The sequence below is a fragment of the Vipera ursinii genome (assembly GCF_947247035.1).
Source record: "Vipera ursinii genome assembly, chromosome: 4".
In the NCBI taxonomy this organism is placed as follows: domain Eukaryota; kingdom Metazoa; phylum Chordata; class Lepidosauria; order Squamata; family Viperidae; genus Vipera; species Vipera ursinii.
Genome location: NC_139514.1, coordinates 62,011,471 through 62,025,752, shown reverse-complemented (window position 1 = coordinate 62,025,752; position 14,282 = coordinate 62,011,471). Strand labels below are relative to the sequence as shown.

General features: G+C 37.4%; 1 protein-coding gene across 1 annotated transcript; it reads right to left on the bottom strand.

Annotated features, from left to right (window-relative positions):
- Window positions 1-10,912: 10,912 nt before the first annotated feature.
- NR0B1 (nuclear receptor subfamily 0 group B member 1) lies at window positions 10,913-13,423 on the bottom strand (the record flags this gene model as incomplete). Its single annotated transcript, XM_083362786.1, has 2 exons — window positions 10,913-11,157; window positions 12,736-13,423. 2 exons carry the CDS (start codon window positions 13,421-13,423, stop codon window positions 10,913-10,915), a joined length of 933 nt encoding a protein of 310 aa, XP_083218912.1.
- Between the last annotated feature and the right edge of the window lie 859 nt (window positions 13,424-14,282).

Here is a 14,282-nt window from a genome sequence, read left to right as displayed (position 1 = left end):
TGTAAGGATGTTACAGTATTAAAGGAATTTTGAAATATGAACTTAGAGATACTATTCATCAATTATAAACCTTTTTTGTGGTGCATGAGAGTTTTCCTCATTCATCTTGGGTGAGGTTTATATACCACCTCAGGCTTGCATGAGCTGCATGCTGTAGATCCTACCTAATCTGATACTGTGCACAGAACAGAAATATCCAGACTCCTATTCTTTGTTTTAGGGGATTTTAACAGAGATAATCTCACTCATGATATACTCAGCATGTCAACTGACTGTCTCACTAAGAGGAAGAACATATCGGATCACTGTTCTCCATGTTTAATAGATGCTTATTGCTTTTTCCCCAGGATAGCCAGAGGTCTCTCTAATCATTGTATGATCCATCTCATCCCCCCCTATAGACAGAAATGTAAAACTACAAAGCCTATGGTAAAAACAGTGCAGAATTGGACTGAAGAGGCAAAGCTAGAGCTACAGGCTTGCTTTGATTGCACAGACTAGAGTGTTTTTGAAGTTGCTTCAGCAGACTTGGACAAATTTACTGATACTGTGACATCATATGTTAGCTTCAGTAAAGACATGTGTGTGTGTGCCTACCAAAAAAATTGCACATATATAACAACAATAAGCTAAGCTTAAGCAGCTTCTTCATGCAAAAGAGGAGACCTATAGGAAAGGAGGTCATAGCAAACACTCTTTTCCAACAACCCAAGAGACAGTTTTACACATGGAAATGACCAAACTGTCAACACAGAAATCAGATTGACTATGTGCTCTGCGGCCAAAGATAGAGAAACTCTATACAGTCAGTAAAAACAAGACCAGGAGCTGACTGTGGCTCAGACCATGAGCTTCTCGTTGTAAAATTTAGGTGAAGAGAGTAGGAAAAAGTACTAGGCCACTCAGGTATGAACTAAATCATATCCCTGACGAATATACAGTAGAGGTGGCAAATAGATTTAAGGAATTAGATCTGATAGAATGCCTGAAGAACTATGGACAAAGGTTCACAACATTGTACAAGAGGTAGCAACTAAAACCATCCCAAAGAAAAAGAAATGCAAGAAAGCAACATGGCTGTCTGAGGAAGCTGAGGAAAGGAGGGAAGTGAAAGCCAAGGGAGAAAAAGAAAGATACACCCAATTGAATGCAGAATTCCAGAGAATAGCTAGAAGAGATAATAATGCCTTCTTAAATGAACAGTGCAAAGAAATAGAAGAAAACAATAGAATAGGGAGGACCAGCGATCTCTTCAACAAAATTGGAGAGGTGAAGGGATTGTTTCATGCAAAAATGGGCATGATAAAGGACCAAAATGGCAGGGACCTAACAGAGGCAGAAGAGATTAAGAAGAGGTGGCAAAATTACACAGAAGAACTATATAAGAACGAGCTTAATGTCCCTGGTAACCACAATGAGGTGGTCACTGACCTCAAGCCAGAGATCCTAGAATATGAAGTGAAGTGGGCCTTAGGAAAGCTGAGCAACAACAAAGCTGGTGGAGGTGAGAGTATTCCAGCTGAGCTATTCAAAATCTTAAAAGACGATGCAGTAAAAATTCTACTCAATTTGCCAGCAAATTTGGAAAACTCAACAGTGGCCACAGGACTGGAAAAGATCAGTTTACATTCCAATTACAAAGAAAGGCAGTGCCAAAGAATGATCACACTATCACACCATTGCACTCATTTCACATGCTAGTAATGTTATGCTTAAAATCCTACGAGCTAGACTCCATTAGTACCAGAAGTACAGGCAGGATTTTGAAGAGGAAGAGGAACTAGAAATCAAATTGCCAACATATGCTGGATCATGGAGAAAGCTAGGGAGTTCCAGAAAAACATCTACTCCTGCTTCATTGACTATGCTATAGCATTTGATTGTGTGGATCACAACAAACTGTGGCAAGTTCCTAAAGAGATGGGAGTTCCCGGCCATCTTATTTGTCTCTTGAGAAACCTATATGTGGGTCAAGAAGCAACAGTGAGAACTGGACACAGAACCACTGATTGGTTCAAAATTGGGAAAGGAGTCCGGCAAGGCTGTATACTGTTGCCCTGCCTATTTAACTTATATGCAGAGCACATCATGAGAAAGGCAGGGCTAGATGAATCAAAAGTTGGAATTAAGATTGCCAGAAGAAATATCAAAAACCTAAGAAGGGGTCAACAGAGAATGAGGTGGCTGGATGGAGTCACTGAAGCAGCAGGTGTGAGCTTAAATGGACTCCAGAAGATGGTAGAGGACAGGAAGGCCTGGAGGAATGTTGTCCATAGGGTCGCGATGGGTCGGACACGACTTTGCAGCTAACAACAACAAAGAGCACATCATGAGAAAGGCAGGGCTAGATGAATCAAAAGTTGGAATTAAGATTGCTGGGAGAAATATCAACAACCTAAGATATGCAGATGATACCACTCTATTGGCAGAAAGTGAAGAGGAACTAAAGAGCCTCTTGTTGCGGGTGAAGAATGAGAGTGCAAAAGTTGACTTGAAACTTAAGAAAACCAAGATCATGGTATCCAGCCCTCTCAATTCCTGGCAAATAGATGGGGAAGAAATGGAGGTAGTGACAGATTTTATTTTCCTGGGCTCCAAAATCACTGCAGATGGGGACTGCAGCCAAAAAATTAAAAGACGCTTGCTCCTGGGGAGGAAAGCCATGGCAAATCTAGACAGCACACTAAAAAGCAGAGACATCACCCTGGCAACAAAAGTGCATATATTCAAGGCTATGGTCTTCCCAGTTACAATGTATGGCTGTGAAAGTTGGACCATAAGAAAGGCTGAGCGCCAAAGAATTGAGGCCTTTGAACTATGGTGCTGGAGAAGACTCCTGCGAGTCCCTTGGACTGCAAGGCAATCAAACCAGTCAGTCCTAGAGGAGATCAACCCTGACTACTCTTTAGAAGGCCAGATCCTGAAGTTGAAACTCAAATACTTTGGCCACCTAATGAGAAGGAAGGACTCACTGGAGAAAAGCTTAATGCTGGGAAAGGTTGAGGGCAAGAGAAGAAGGGGATGACAGAGAATGAGGTGGCTGGATGGAGTCACTGAAGCAGCAGGCGTGAGCCTAAATGGACTCCAGAAGATGGTAGAGGACAGGAAGGCCTGGAGGAACGTAGTCCATGGGGTCATGATGGGTCGGACACAACTTCACAACTAACAACAACAACATAGGAAAGGAAATAGGATCCAATACAATCAGGCCACTAATGTATTAACAAGGATGATCAGGGCAGAAAAGAGAAGATACTCAAAAAAACTGAGAAATCAGTTCTCAGCTAATGAACCTGCAACTATGTGAAGTCTGAAGAATATCATTGGCTATAGCAGACCTCCCACTCTTACTGAAGAGAATTGTCAATTGATAGATTACCTGAATGTGTTTGACTGTATGTTTGAGAGGAGATCATTGTCATATCTATCCTCCACTCAGATACACTAATAGTAGTCAATTTTCCTACACTTATCTCCATCCCTCTGCCCCCCCTTTAGAAAAAGAGGTCTATTTCATAGACAAAAGATTGGAAAAGCACCAGGCCCAAATGAAATAACTCCTTTTTGGTTGAAAGCCGGTGCTGAACAACTGGCCCCCATCTTCACGCAGATTTTTAATAAACTACTGAAGATGTGTTATGTCCCTTCTTCAGCCAGGACCCCAACGTGTGGCAGGTATGTAAAGCAGATTCATGTTCTCCCTATTGTACAATGTGACTCACAATTCTCTGCCTTTGGTTATGATGCTGGTATATGAATTGTCTCCATCTCCAGTCTTATCCTGATTCTGCCAGCTGGGCTACAGATTGATGTTCCTGCTTTCCTTAGGGGAAAGCACTAGACAAGACATGCCTGGCTCTTTTGGCTTCTGTTGATCTCAGCACAGAATGGCTTGGCTTGTGCAGCACACCATCATAGATACCCAAATCTACCTTAGCCATTGCAAAGGATATCACAAAAACAAAGCCATGGTAGGCCCTTTTCTTTGTCTTTGCTGTTGGCAATTCAGGCAGATGTGATAGAGCCACTCCAACACATTTGTGTGGGTAATTTTTTTTCTTTTTTTATTAAATACACATAATCAAGGAATTATTGATTTGTGCTTCTTAGATTGTAAGCCGCCCTGAGTCTTCGGAGAAGGGCAGGATATAAATGGGATTTTAAAAAAAATTGGTCAAATTGTTATATGTTGGTCACCACAATGTAAAAAAGATGTCGAGACTCTAGAAAGGGTACAGAGAAGAGCAACCAAGATGATTAGGGGCCTGGAGGCTAAAACATATAGGGAACGGTTGCTGGAATTGGGTATGTGTAGTTTAATGAAGAGAAGGGTGAGGGGTGACATGATAGCAGTGTTCCAATATCTCAGGGGCTACCACAAAGAAGAGGGAGTCAAGCTATTCTCCAAAGCACCTGAAAGCAGGACAAGAAGCAACAGATGGAAACTAAGGAGAAACTTCCTGACAGTTAGAACAATTAACCAGTGGAACAACCTGCCTCCAGAGTTGGTGAATGCTCCAACACTGGAGGCTTTTAAGAAGAGACTGGACAGCCATTTGCCTGAAATGGTATAGGGTTTCCTGCCTGAGCAGGGGGTTGGACTACATGACCTCCAAGGTCCCTTCCAACTTTATATTATTATTATTATTATTATTATTATTATTATTATTATTATTATTATTATTATTATTATTATTATTATTTTAGTATTAGTATTAGTATTAGTATTAGTATTAGTATTAGTATTAGTAGTAGTATTGTCCAGCTAAAGAAATGGAAGAATATGTGGGTGAAAGGTCTAAAATTTACACTAAATTATAATTTAAAAGAAAATTTTTATAAGATGACGTATTGTTGGTATCTGATACCAGTTAAGTTGTCAAGAATGTATATAAGTATTTCAAATGAATGTTGGAAATGCAAACGTAAAGACAGGGCCTTTTATGACCTCCAAGGTCCCTTCCAAATTATTATTATTATTATTATTATTATTATTATTATTATTATTATTATTATTATTATCATCATTTATGGTGGACATGTGATTAAACAAAGAAATATTGGAGTAGGTTTCACATCTTAATACAGAAGATTCTCAAAATGGATATAACTATAAAACCAGAAACATTTCTTCTGGATTTAATGGAAAGAGACCTGAAAAATATTGGAACTTTTGATGTTATATATGTTGACGGTCGCAAGATTATTTTATGCATAAAAATAAAAGGACACTTTGATTCCTACAATGGATGAATGGTTGCAAAAGTTGATGCAGTTAGCAGAGATGGCCAAATTGACTGCTTTGATCAAAGAAAAAATATAATTACTTTTATTTCTACTTGGAAACCGCTTCTGGACTTCGCGTTTGAGGTGGGAAAAAATGAAACATTGATTTTGGGTTTTACTGATTAATAGGTTTAGTTTTACATAATAATAAACATTTATTATTATGTCAAACTAAAAAAGTTGAGGTTTGAGACTATTATCTTATTCTGCTACACCAAAGGGAGTCAGAAGTCAATGCCTTTTCTTTTTTTCCCTTTGCCCCATACTACTCCCTTCCCTTTCTCCTCCCTTATTTTTCTACTACAGGTAGTCCTCGACTTATGACCACAATTGAGCCCAAAATTTATGTTGCTAAGTAAAAAATTTGTTAAGTGAGTTTTGCCCCATTTTATGACCTTTCTTGCTACAGTTGTTAAGTGAATCATAGCAGTTGTTAAGTTAGTAATATGGTTGAATCTGGCTTCCCCATTGACTTTGCTTGTCAGAAGGTTGTAAAAGGTGATCACATGACCTTGGGACACTGCAACCGTCATAAATAGGAGTCAGTTGCCAAGCTTCTAAATTCTGATTACATGACCATGGAGATGCTGCAGTTGTAATAAGTGTGGCACTTTTTCCAGTGCCATTGTAACTTTGAACAGTCACAGAATGAACTATTGTATGAATGAACAGAATGAACTATTGTAAATCAAGGACTACCTGTATTTTCTTTTGTATTTTTGTATTTTATGTTATAAACTAAAAAAATCAAAACACAATAAATTGTTATATATGTCAGATAATGTTTGAATACTTGATCATAGAATATGATGTTGTGCTTATTTACAAGTGACCAAAGAATGTATGAAAAGTGCTATATAATCATTTGCTAATATTTGCAGCCTTTCATTTTTATATATTTCTATTAATTCTCCAAGAAAGGAAACCTAGGCAAAGCCTTCCTAGCTGGCTTTTTAATTAAATGTACTACTAAGAAAGAATCATGTTCAGGCGAAAATCTTGGTTTTCTCTACTTTCTCTTCTCCTGGAGAAAAGTGGTGTCAAATCTACTGAACTTCTAAGTTAGCAACTATATCTAGAAAATCCTCATCCAGAGAAACAGAATGGCCAAAAAGAGCACAGATTGATTTGCGCACTTCTTTCCTCCCAATATTACTGCCATTAATTTTGAGATTTCACCCTTCTGGTTTACATTTTCATTCACATTGCATAATTCTATTAGGACAAAAATATCTTAAGGTGCCTGATCTTGCCTTCCAGTATAACTAGTTTATAACATACATTGTATAGTGCCTACCTCTGAGTATTCTATAAAATGTGTAAGTTAACATACTTGATTTTTAACATTATTTCATTCCAGGAAAATCTTTCCTCCTCCCTCCCTTCCTTCTCCTTCCTCCCTCCCTCCCTTCTTTTCTTGTTTTTTTCTTTCTTTGTCCCTTCCACCCTTAAGTGTAATAGCATGAAAAGACGTGGTGTAATTCAACAAATAGTTTTCACCAATACATTAGTATTACTCACCTATTTCATTATATGGAATAGAAAACATACTACTGTATTACCAGAATACACGTTTGCATTAACTGCAATATCCAAAATAGCCACTAGATGAAGCATTCTTATTCTCCAATACACAGAAAAAATGTCATTTATCCTGTCTTTTATCAATATACTATTCAAAAGTTACTTAATAACTCAAAAGTTATGGTAATAAAGCATTAAATATAACAAGCTTCCTTAGATGTTGATATTTGACCAGAAAACATAGACTTATCTTCACCATTTAATAATAGTTATAACGATTATTAGACAACTTCTGGAATTAGTTTAAAAAACAGAATGCATAATTATTTTTTAAAACAAGGTTTCTATTTTTTTAAAACTTAAAATTCTTAATTAAAATGCAATGCCAGATATAGTTATATGGTTCTAGTTTTATACATTAACCATAAAAACATAATTAAGGATGGAGCAAATCCGGCTCTGGAAAACATTATTGGCACAAAACAAAGAGCAGCTACTTTCTAATAAAAATGTAGCTACTAATATAGTTGCTTTATTATTTTTAGCTAAGATAATCCCACAGTGAGTTTTTGAGACTATTTACATTAAAATTGGTTCAGAATACAAATACATGCTCAGCGTTGGCAGCATTGTTTCTCTAATACCCTTGTTGTACTGTGATAGCTCCTAATTTTAGTTCGAAATGCATAATTCTTCTATTCATTTTTTCTTCATATTGCAGTAATAGGTCTATAGTGGCAACAATAAACTTTCATTGCCCTCAAACTTTTTAATTTGGTAATGTTATAAAATTATAAATGAATTATCCTATCAAGGGGATGGTTATACATGATGATTTGCCATTTTCAGTTTATATTCATTTCTTTTCCTGATTGTCCTTGTGTGTACATAAACAATATTTTCATTAAATAACAATTATCATGTAATAGGCCCATTTTTCACTGATTCCATTGGTCATACTGACTGACGATAATAAAAATCAGAATAGATGGAGACAGACAGAAAGTAATAGGTTGGAATAAGTTGCAATAAACAATTCAAACATAACCAGAAGGCAGGCTTGGCTCATTCAGTTTTTTGAAATGGAAGTTTCATCAAGTAGCTAACATGACTACATTCCCCTTTGACCTGAAATACTACTATTCAGAGCACCAAAGAAAACAGAGAAATACCTCCACTGTTTTGCTTATCCTTGCTACTTATTAACCAGAAGCAGTGCTTTCAAGATGTGATGTTGAGGGTTTAAATTCTACATTTTAGACCAGGCATGTCAAACTGCTGGCCCGTGGGCCGGATGCATCATACTGAAACTGTGCCCACCCCATTGACAGCAATGGGGGAAAAGCCGTGATACATCGCACATCACGTGACATCACGAGTTTGACATGCCTGTTTTAGATCATTCAGGGGGGAAAAAGTAAATGAGATAAGCTGTGCAAGAAAAGAAAAAAGCAAAAAGAAATTAAAATGTGGGAGAAGATGCAAAAAGGATTAAACAGGAAAGGGGAAAACTTTTAGTGGAAAAGCTGTTTCAGGTAACGAATTTCAATTATAAATTGATATGTTAATTATCATATGGCAGAATACCTTTTTCAAACTTAACAATACAGCTCTGTATAATAATATGAAATAATTTTCTATTATGGTACATTCATCAATTGAAATTAGGGGTGAAAAGTTCAACCTAAGTACGCATACCTGGAATTATTTTAGTTAGTGAAATTATTTCTAGGTGGACCAGACTGTCATTAAATTGTACTGATTATAACCATAGTCAATTTAAGTACTTATAAAATTGGATGTTTAAATGGCATGTCTTTTAAATTTGCTGGCTGGATATTTTGTTGCTTTTATTTGTTGTCTACTGTTATTGTAGTCTATAATTAAAATGGTCGTTAAATTGATTTTTATTACTGTTCATAGTACATGGAATGTAAGAACATTTCTTGTAGATTTGTTATTGTTTTTAATACTAAATGAATATCAACTAGATGTTACCCTTTAAAATGAAGAAAAAAAATCAACGAAGTTGAACAATTTAATATATAGTGCTACCTCAGTGCTCATCCTTAATTGGTTCTGGGAGTGCAATGAGTACGAAAAGCACTGTACCATAATAAATTTTTCCCATTAGGAATAATGTAGTGAGTCACAAGGCAGCCGACAGCAACAAGTTCTAGGTTATGCACTGAGTACCAAACAAGTGATGAGTACCAGGACAAAATTTTCACATCAAAATGCATTGAATACCAAATCTGATGTTTCAAAACAGTTGAATACCAAGGTACCCACTGTATAGCATTTTTTTAAACTACATCAGTGACCAATCAGAAAGTAAGTTATGTTCTTATAACTTCCTATTCACCTTTTTGGATTCAAAAAGCAAAAATGATAAATTGAAATTACCACTGTGCATCTTTGCACTTGATGTTGATAGAACTGCAAATTGTGTCATGTGCCTCTCATCTTAGATTTTCAGGAATATGTTAAATACTAGATATTTCTGATCCATTGTCATGAACCCAGGACTTTCTCTATGCCCATCAGAGTTTGGGATTGGAGTATGAAAGTTAGCAAACAGTACACACGTGGGATCCATTATCAGGAAGCGGTCAAGCTGAATTTAGAGAACAAAATCTGGTATGTAATGTCACATTCCACCAGTGGTATGATACATTATATACATGAAAATGTTAAAACTACTATTTTAAGTGAAAATGAGGAAATGGATCAGCAAACTTTAGAACTGATTCCATAGAATTATAGTTATTTTTATGTATAAATATAAATATAAATATAATTATGTTTTCATTTTGAGAGAATCTTGTCTTCTTACCGGGATAATTTAAATTTTAATGGGACATATCCAATTTTTTATTTGCATAGCTTACTATTCATATTTAACATTTTTAGAGTGAATCCCAACTATGCAAACTCTAAATGCTTTAATGTACTTCACTTAATTTGAAATCCATTTCTTAATTTACAATTTTATATTATAGGAATGCAATCCAATCTATAATTACTTATACATGATTTTTTCTCCAGATTTTGTTTTTTCCCCTCTGTGAAATATTTTAAGAGTACATAAAAGCTTCTATATACTAGGGGGTTAATAATTTTATGTGAATATTAATTTTAATTCCAGGTAAAAGTAGTCAGCCACATGAAAGATGCAATAGTTACAAAAATAAAGGAAAGTTTTTGGAAAGAGAAAGAAAAAAAATCTATTTTTATGAGAAAATTAGATTTATAACAGGTTCCCATCCTAATCCCTCTAAAAAGAGATAGAATATTTAGGTTACATAATGTATTACAAGAATACTAGTAATCAAATTTGCTCTGAATCAACTTTGAATCCCTGTATTCTATTTTACCCAAGATTTTATAAAGTGAATTGTTTGCTATTACTGACAATTCTGATTACTTTACAGGACTCTTGATTGTTTCAAATTCAAATATATCTTACTCAATTGCTTAGAACTGATGTTGTAGAACCAAGAGTTTGCATGTGTATGTGCATGCATCTTCTGTGTATCTAGAAATTCACTCCAGCCCTTTTATACTGTTGTTCGCTAGATTGAGAACTTCTGATATACTGAAGTATGTTCTAAAGCTTGTCTTGAATTTGCTCAATCTAAATTAATGGGAAAACAAGGTATGAGATGTAAGACAAAATATTACATTCTTTGATTAAACAGGTGCTTAAAATATATAAAATTGTATAGCATTTGACTGAACATTTTATATTTTGTATACATACTACACAGATCAGTCTAGGTTTAAATTTGGGAATTATGTAATACTTTTTACTTCTTTGAAAACAAAGAAAAAATTTGCAGTCCTATACACTCATCCTACAAAGAAGAGAATCTTTCTATGTATGTGTAGAATTAATGTATTTTTCAAGAGAACTTTGCTGATGAAATGCTTTAAGATACTTCTAATTAATAAAACAGAGTGGACTCAAAGAACATTCCATTGCTGAATACAAAAATATTGCCACTTTAAAAACAATAAGTTAGTTTATTTTACAATACTTTACACTATTTTGTTGTCAGATTTTTCACGCTGAAGTGTCATGCCTCATTCACATATGGTTTCATAATTTTGCACAAAGCATCTCCAATAACATATCATCCATATTTACTGTTCCAATGATGGGCCTGAAAAAAAGTTCTGCAATAACACTGGCATTAATTGATCCAAGCATGGAAAGAGCCACATTCAGTTTGGCAAATCTGTCCTGGTCTTCTCTGTGAATCAGTCTGACGTGTTCATTTAGCGCTTGTTGTGCTTCTTGCTGCAGTCCTTGGATGTACTGCACACAGTGCAGCCCTGGCAACTCTAAAAGGAGACAGGGGGAAAAGAACAGGACATAAACATTACATTATCTCTTTCACTTGTAATATAAACAACTTATATTGGATCATTTTGCTATTAATAAAGTAGCATACTACATCAAACATCTGACTAACGTTATATATTGACGTTATATATTAACGTTTTATATGTATGTATGTATGTATGTATGTATGTATGTATGAAGAGGCTTTCCAAATAACCTGTTGATTCCAATACAATCTAAGTTAAAAAAATGCACTGCTGGTAAAGGTATTTCTTCAGCAAAAATGAAGCTCCAAATTAAACCAAGGTGTTTACATCTGCACCTCCCCTCAATACTTAGCAGTCTTGCATGATAGGATCCCTCCCTTAATACTGACACCTAGCACTTGCTGCAGAGTATGTATTACATTTATACCATTTTAGAATAGTTTAGAATAGTTCTATTTTAGAAGAGAAGACAGCACTGCTAGGTTCTGACTATTGAAATACTTAGAAAATGCTAAAACACTAGTTTAAACTCATACCTGATAAATAACACAGAAACTTGATATGAGTGTTTTTCTCTCTTGTCACTGTTCTTTAAGTGCAGCATTATTTACACTGTTTTAATAATAAATGACTGGCATCTCAACAAGCTTGGATGTTTTAAGATTGTAAATATTTTTTTCAGATTAAATTATTCAGTTGCTAATGTTTTTATGCTTCATTCCACAGTATGAATACCATAGTGTGGTGTTTCATTCCACACTATGTAATTTAATAAAGTTTAAATCATATCCTTCCACAGCACATATTTAAAAATGTTATTAATGAATTAATCAAAACCTTTATTTTTTATTAAATCCTTAAATGAGATATTCTGAAGCAAAGCTATCACTAGTTTTATAACATGATTTTGAGGTAAATTCATCATTTTTGCTTTCCCTGATATAAATACAAAACAAATTGCACATAGGATTTTTTTCCAAAATCCAAACCTACCATGTTTATAGTTAGCAATACACTAATTATAGTTTCCAAATGGTGTGAACCAAGTAGTTTTACTTCCTGTTGTCTGCATGCAACCCTTGTGAACTCATATTTGCTTCCACACCAAGTATCACCAGAAGACTGCTTTTTCTAACATTTCAATTCACAAAAGTCTAATTCTCATCACTATGACCCCTCCATCACCTGCTATGAATCCAAGAAGCAGAATGACTACTACTAACTACTTATTATTAGCCATTTAGCTTAGTCGCATTTTAAAAATACAGAAGATAGACGCCAGCATTCTAACCCTCAACTGCTATATTCCGATACCTGCTAGTCCAGTTTCAATCCTTACATTCAGTTATTGAATGTGTTTTTTTAAAAAGATGCTTTTGCAAGTATGGGCAAAACCAGGACCAGTCCAACTTCCTCCCAAGCAACAGAGGAATACTATCAGAAGGACGGGGCCTTTTCCGTTACCAGATGTCTTCCAGATGAGTTGGGGTCCCCCGATGGGGAGTTGAAGGTCCACCCATATAGGGGGTCCCCTAACTTCGAGGCCTGTCCCGAGCGGTGCCCAGGAATTACCAAAAACGGCAGGCTTACCCGGATTGAAGAGAACCGTCCCCTTGAGGTAGGCATACTCCTTGGTGCTTATGTCCAAACTCCAACATTTGGCCAGAAACCCTTTGATGCTTTGGATCTCTGCCGCCGACGGTAGCTTGGCGTTGCCGCCGCTGCCCCCGCCGCTTCCATTCCCACAGCTCTGCTCCGACTCCCCCTGCGTCTCGCGGAGCAACTGGAGCTGCTGCTGCCGCCGCCGCCGCTGCTGCTGCTGCTGCTGCTCTTCATCGCTGCAGCGCTTGTTGGTCAGTATCCTGTGGAGCATGCTGGGCTCCGTGGTCTCCACCGTCTCGAAGTGCACTCGATCCTGGGCCAGCCCCAGCACGAGCAGCGGAGCCCAGCAGCTGCGCACCAGCACCAGCTGCTCGTCCAGGGGCAGCTCCTGAAAGCAGGGCACGTTCTTGACGAAGCGCAGCGTCTTCACCAAGACGGCCGAAGCCGCCTTGCAAGCGACCTGCGGGTTCTTCAGGGCCACGCGCCTCTGCGTCCCGCACGAGCAGCCGGGCGCCGGCGCGTAAGGCCCCTGGCCCGCCTGAGGCGCGGGCTGCTGCTGGCTGGTCGCCTCGTGTTGCTGCAGCTGCTGCTGTTCCTCGCTCTTCAGAATGTTGTAGAGAATGCTGCTCTGCCCCCGGGAGTCCGTGCAGCACCGACATCTGTCCATGCACGCCATCTCTCCGAGGGGAGGCAGCGGCGGACTCTTGAGGGAAAAAGAGCGGGGAAGCGGCCCCAATCAAAGAGGCTGCCTGGTCGTCCTGTGCGTGGCCCTTAACTTTTATTTATAGCTCGCGGGTAGCCGCGCTTTGCGGCGCTGGACTTCAAAGGCGCAGACGCTCGTTACTGGCTGGGAGGAAAGGACAGGGCGGCAAACATGGAAGAAAAGCGACCCTTAAAAACTCCACCTTCTCCCCTCCCCTCTTCTCGGCTACAGAGAAGGAGAGCGCCTATATTTGTCTTTGTGCTGGGCTTGCAATCTGCTGCTCGCGTTGCTTGGGAAAATATTTCCGACTGCGTTGTGTAGCCTCCCAGCCCTCCCCCAGTTTAAAAAAACAAAACAACAACAGCTTCTTGGACGAAGCGAAAGGGGCAAAAAAATGCAAATCTTTCTACTCTTATCATCCCCCCCACTATTAGAGAACTGAAGCTTAGGAAAGCTAAAAGAAAGGATGAACAAAGTTCAGGGCGTTAAATTGGCTTTTAAGTGTACAGGCTGTTCGGAGAATTAGCCAAATGCTTTGGGCTTTGTAGAAAGCCTCAGATTTTTTTTTAAAAAAAAAATCTGGATTTTGCAGAAGATGGTTGTAATGTTTAGCCTCAAGCACAGCAATTTAATAAACTATATTTTTAAGATCTGATTAATTACAATGGATTTGTATGCCCCCCATCAAGCCTAGAAAATAGCACTGTTCATTAATGAGTTGACACAAAAAATATACTTATCCCTCATTTTATTTATATTTTAGTAATTTTACTGGATTTTAGGAGAATACTTTTGTTCAACTGTAGTTCAATCTATGTCGCAGAATATTGCT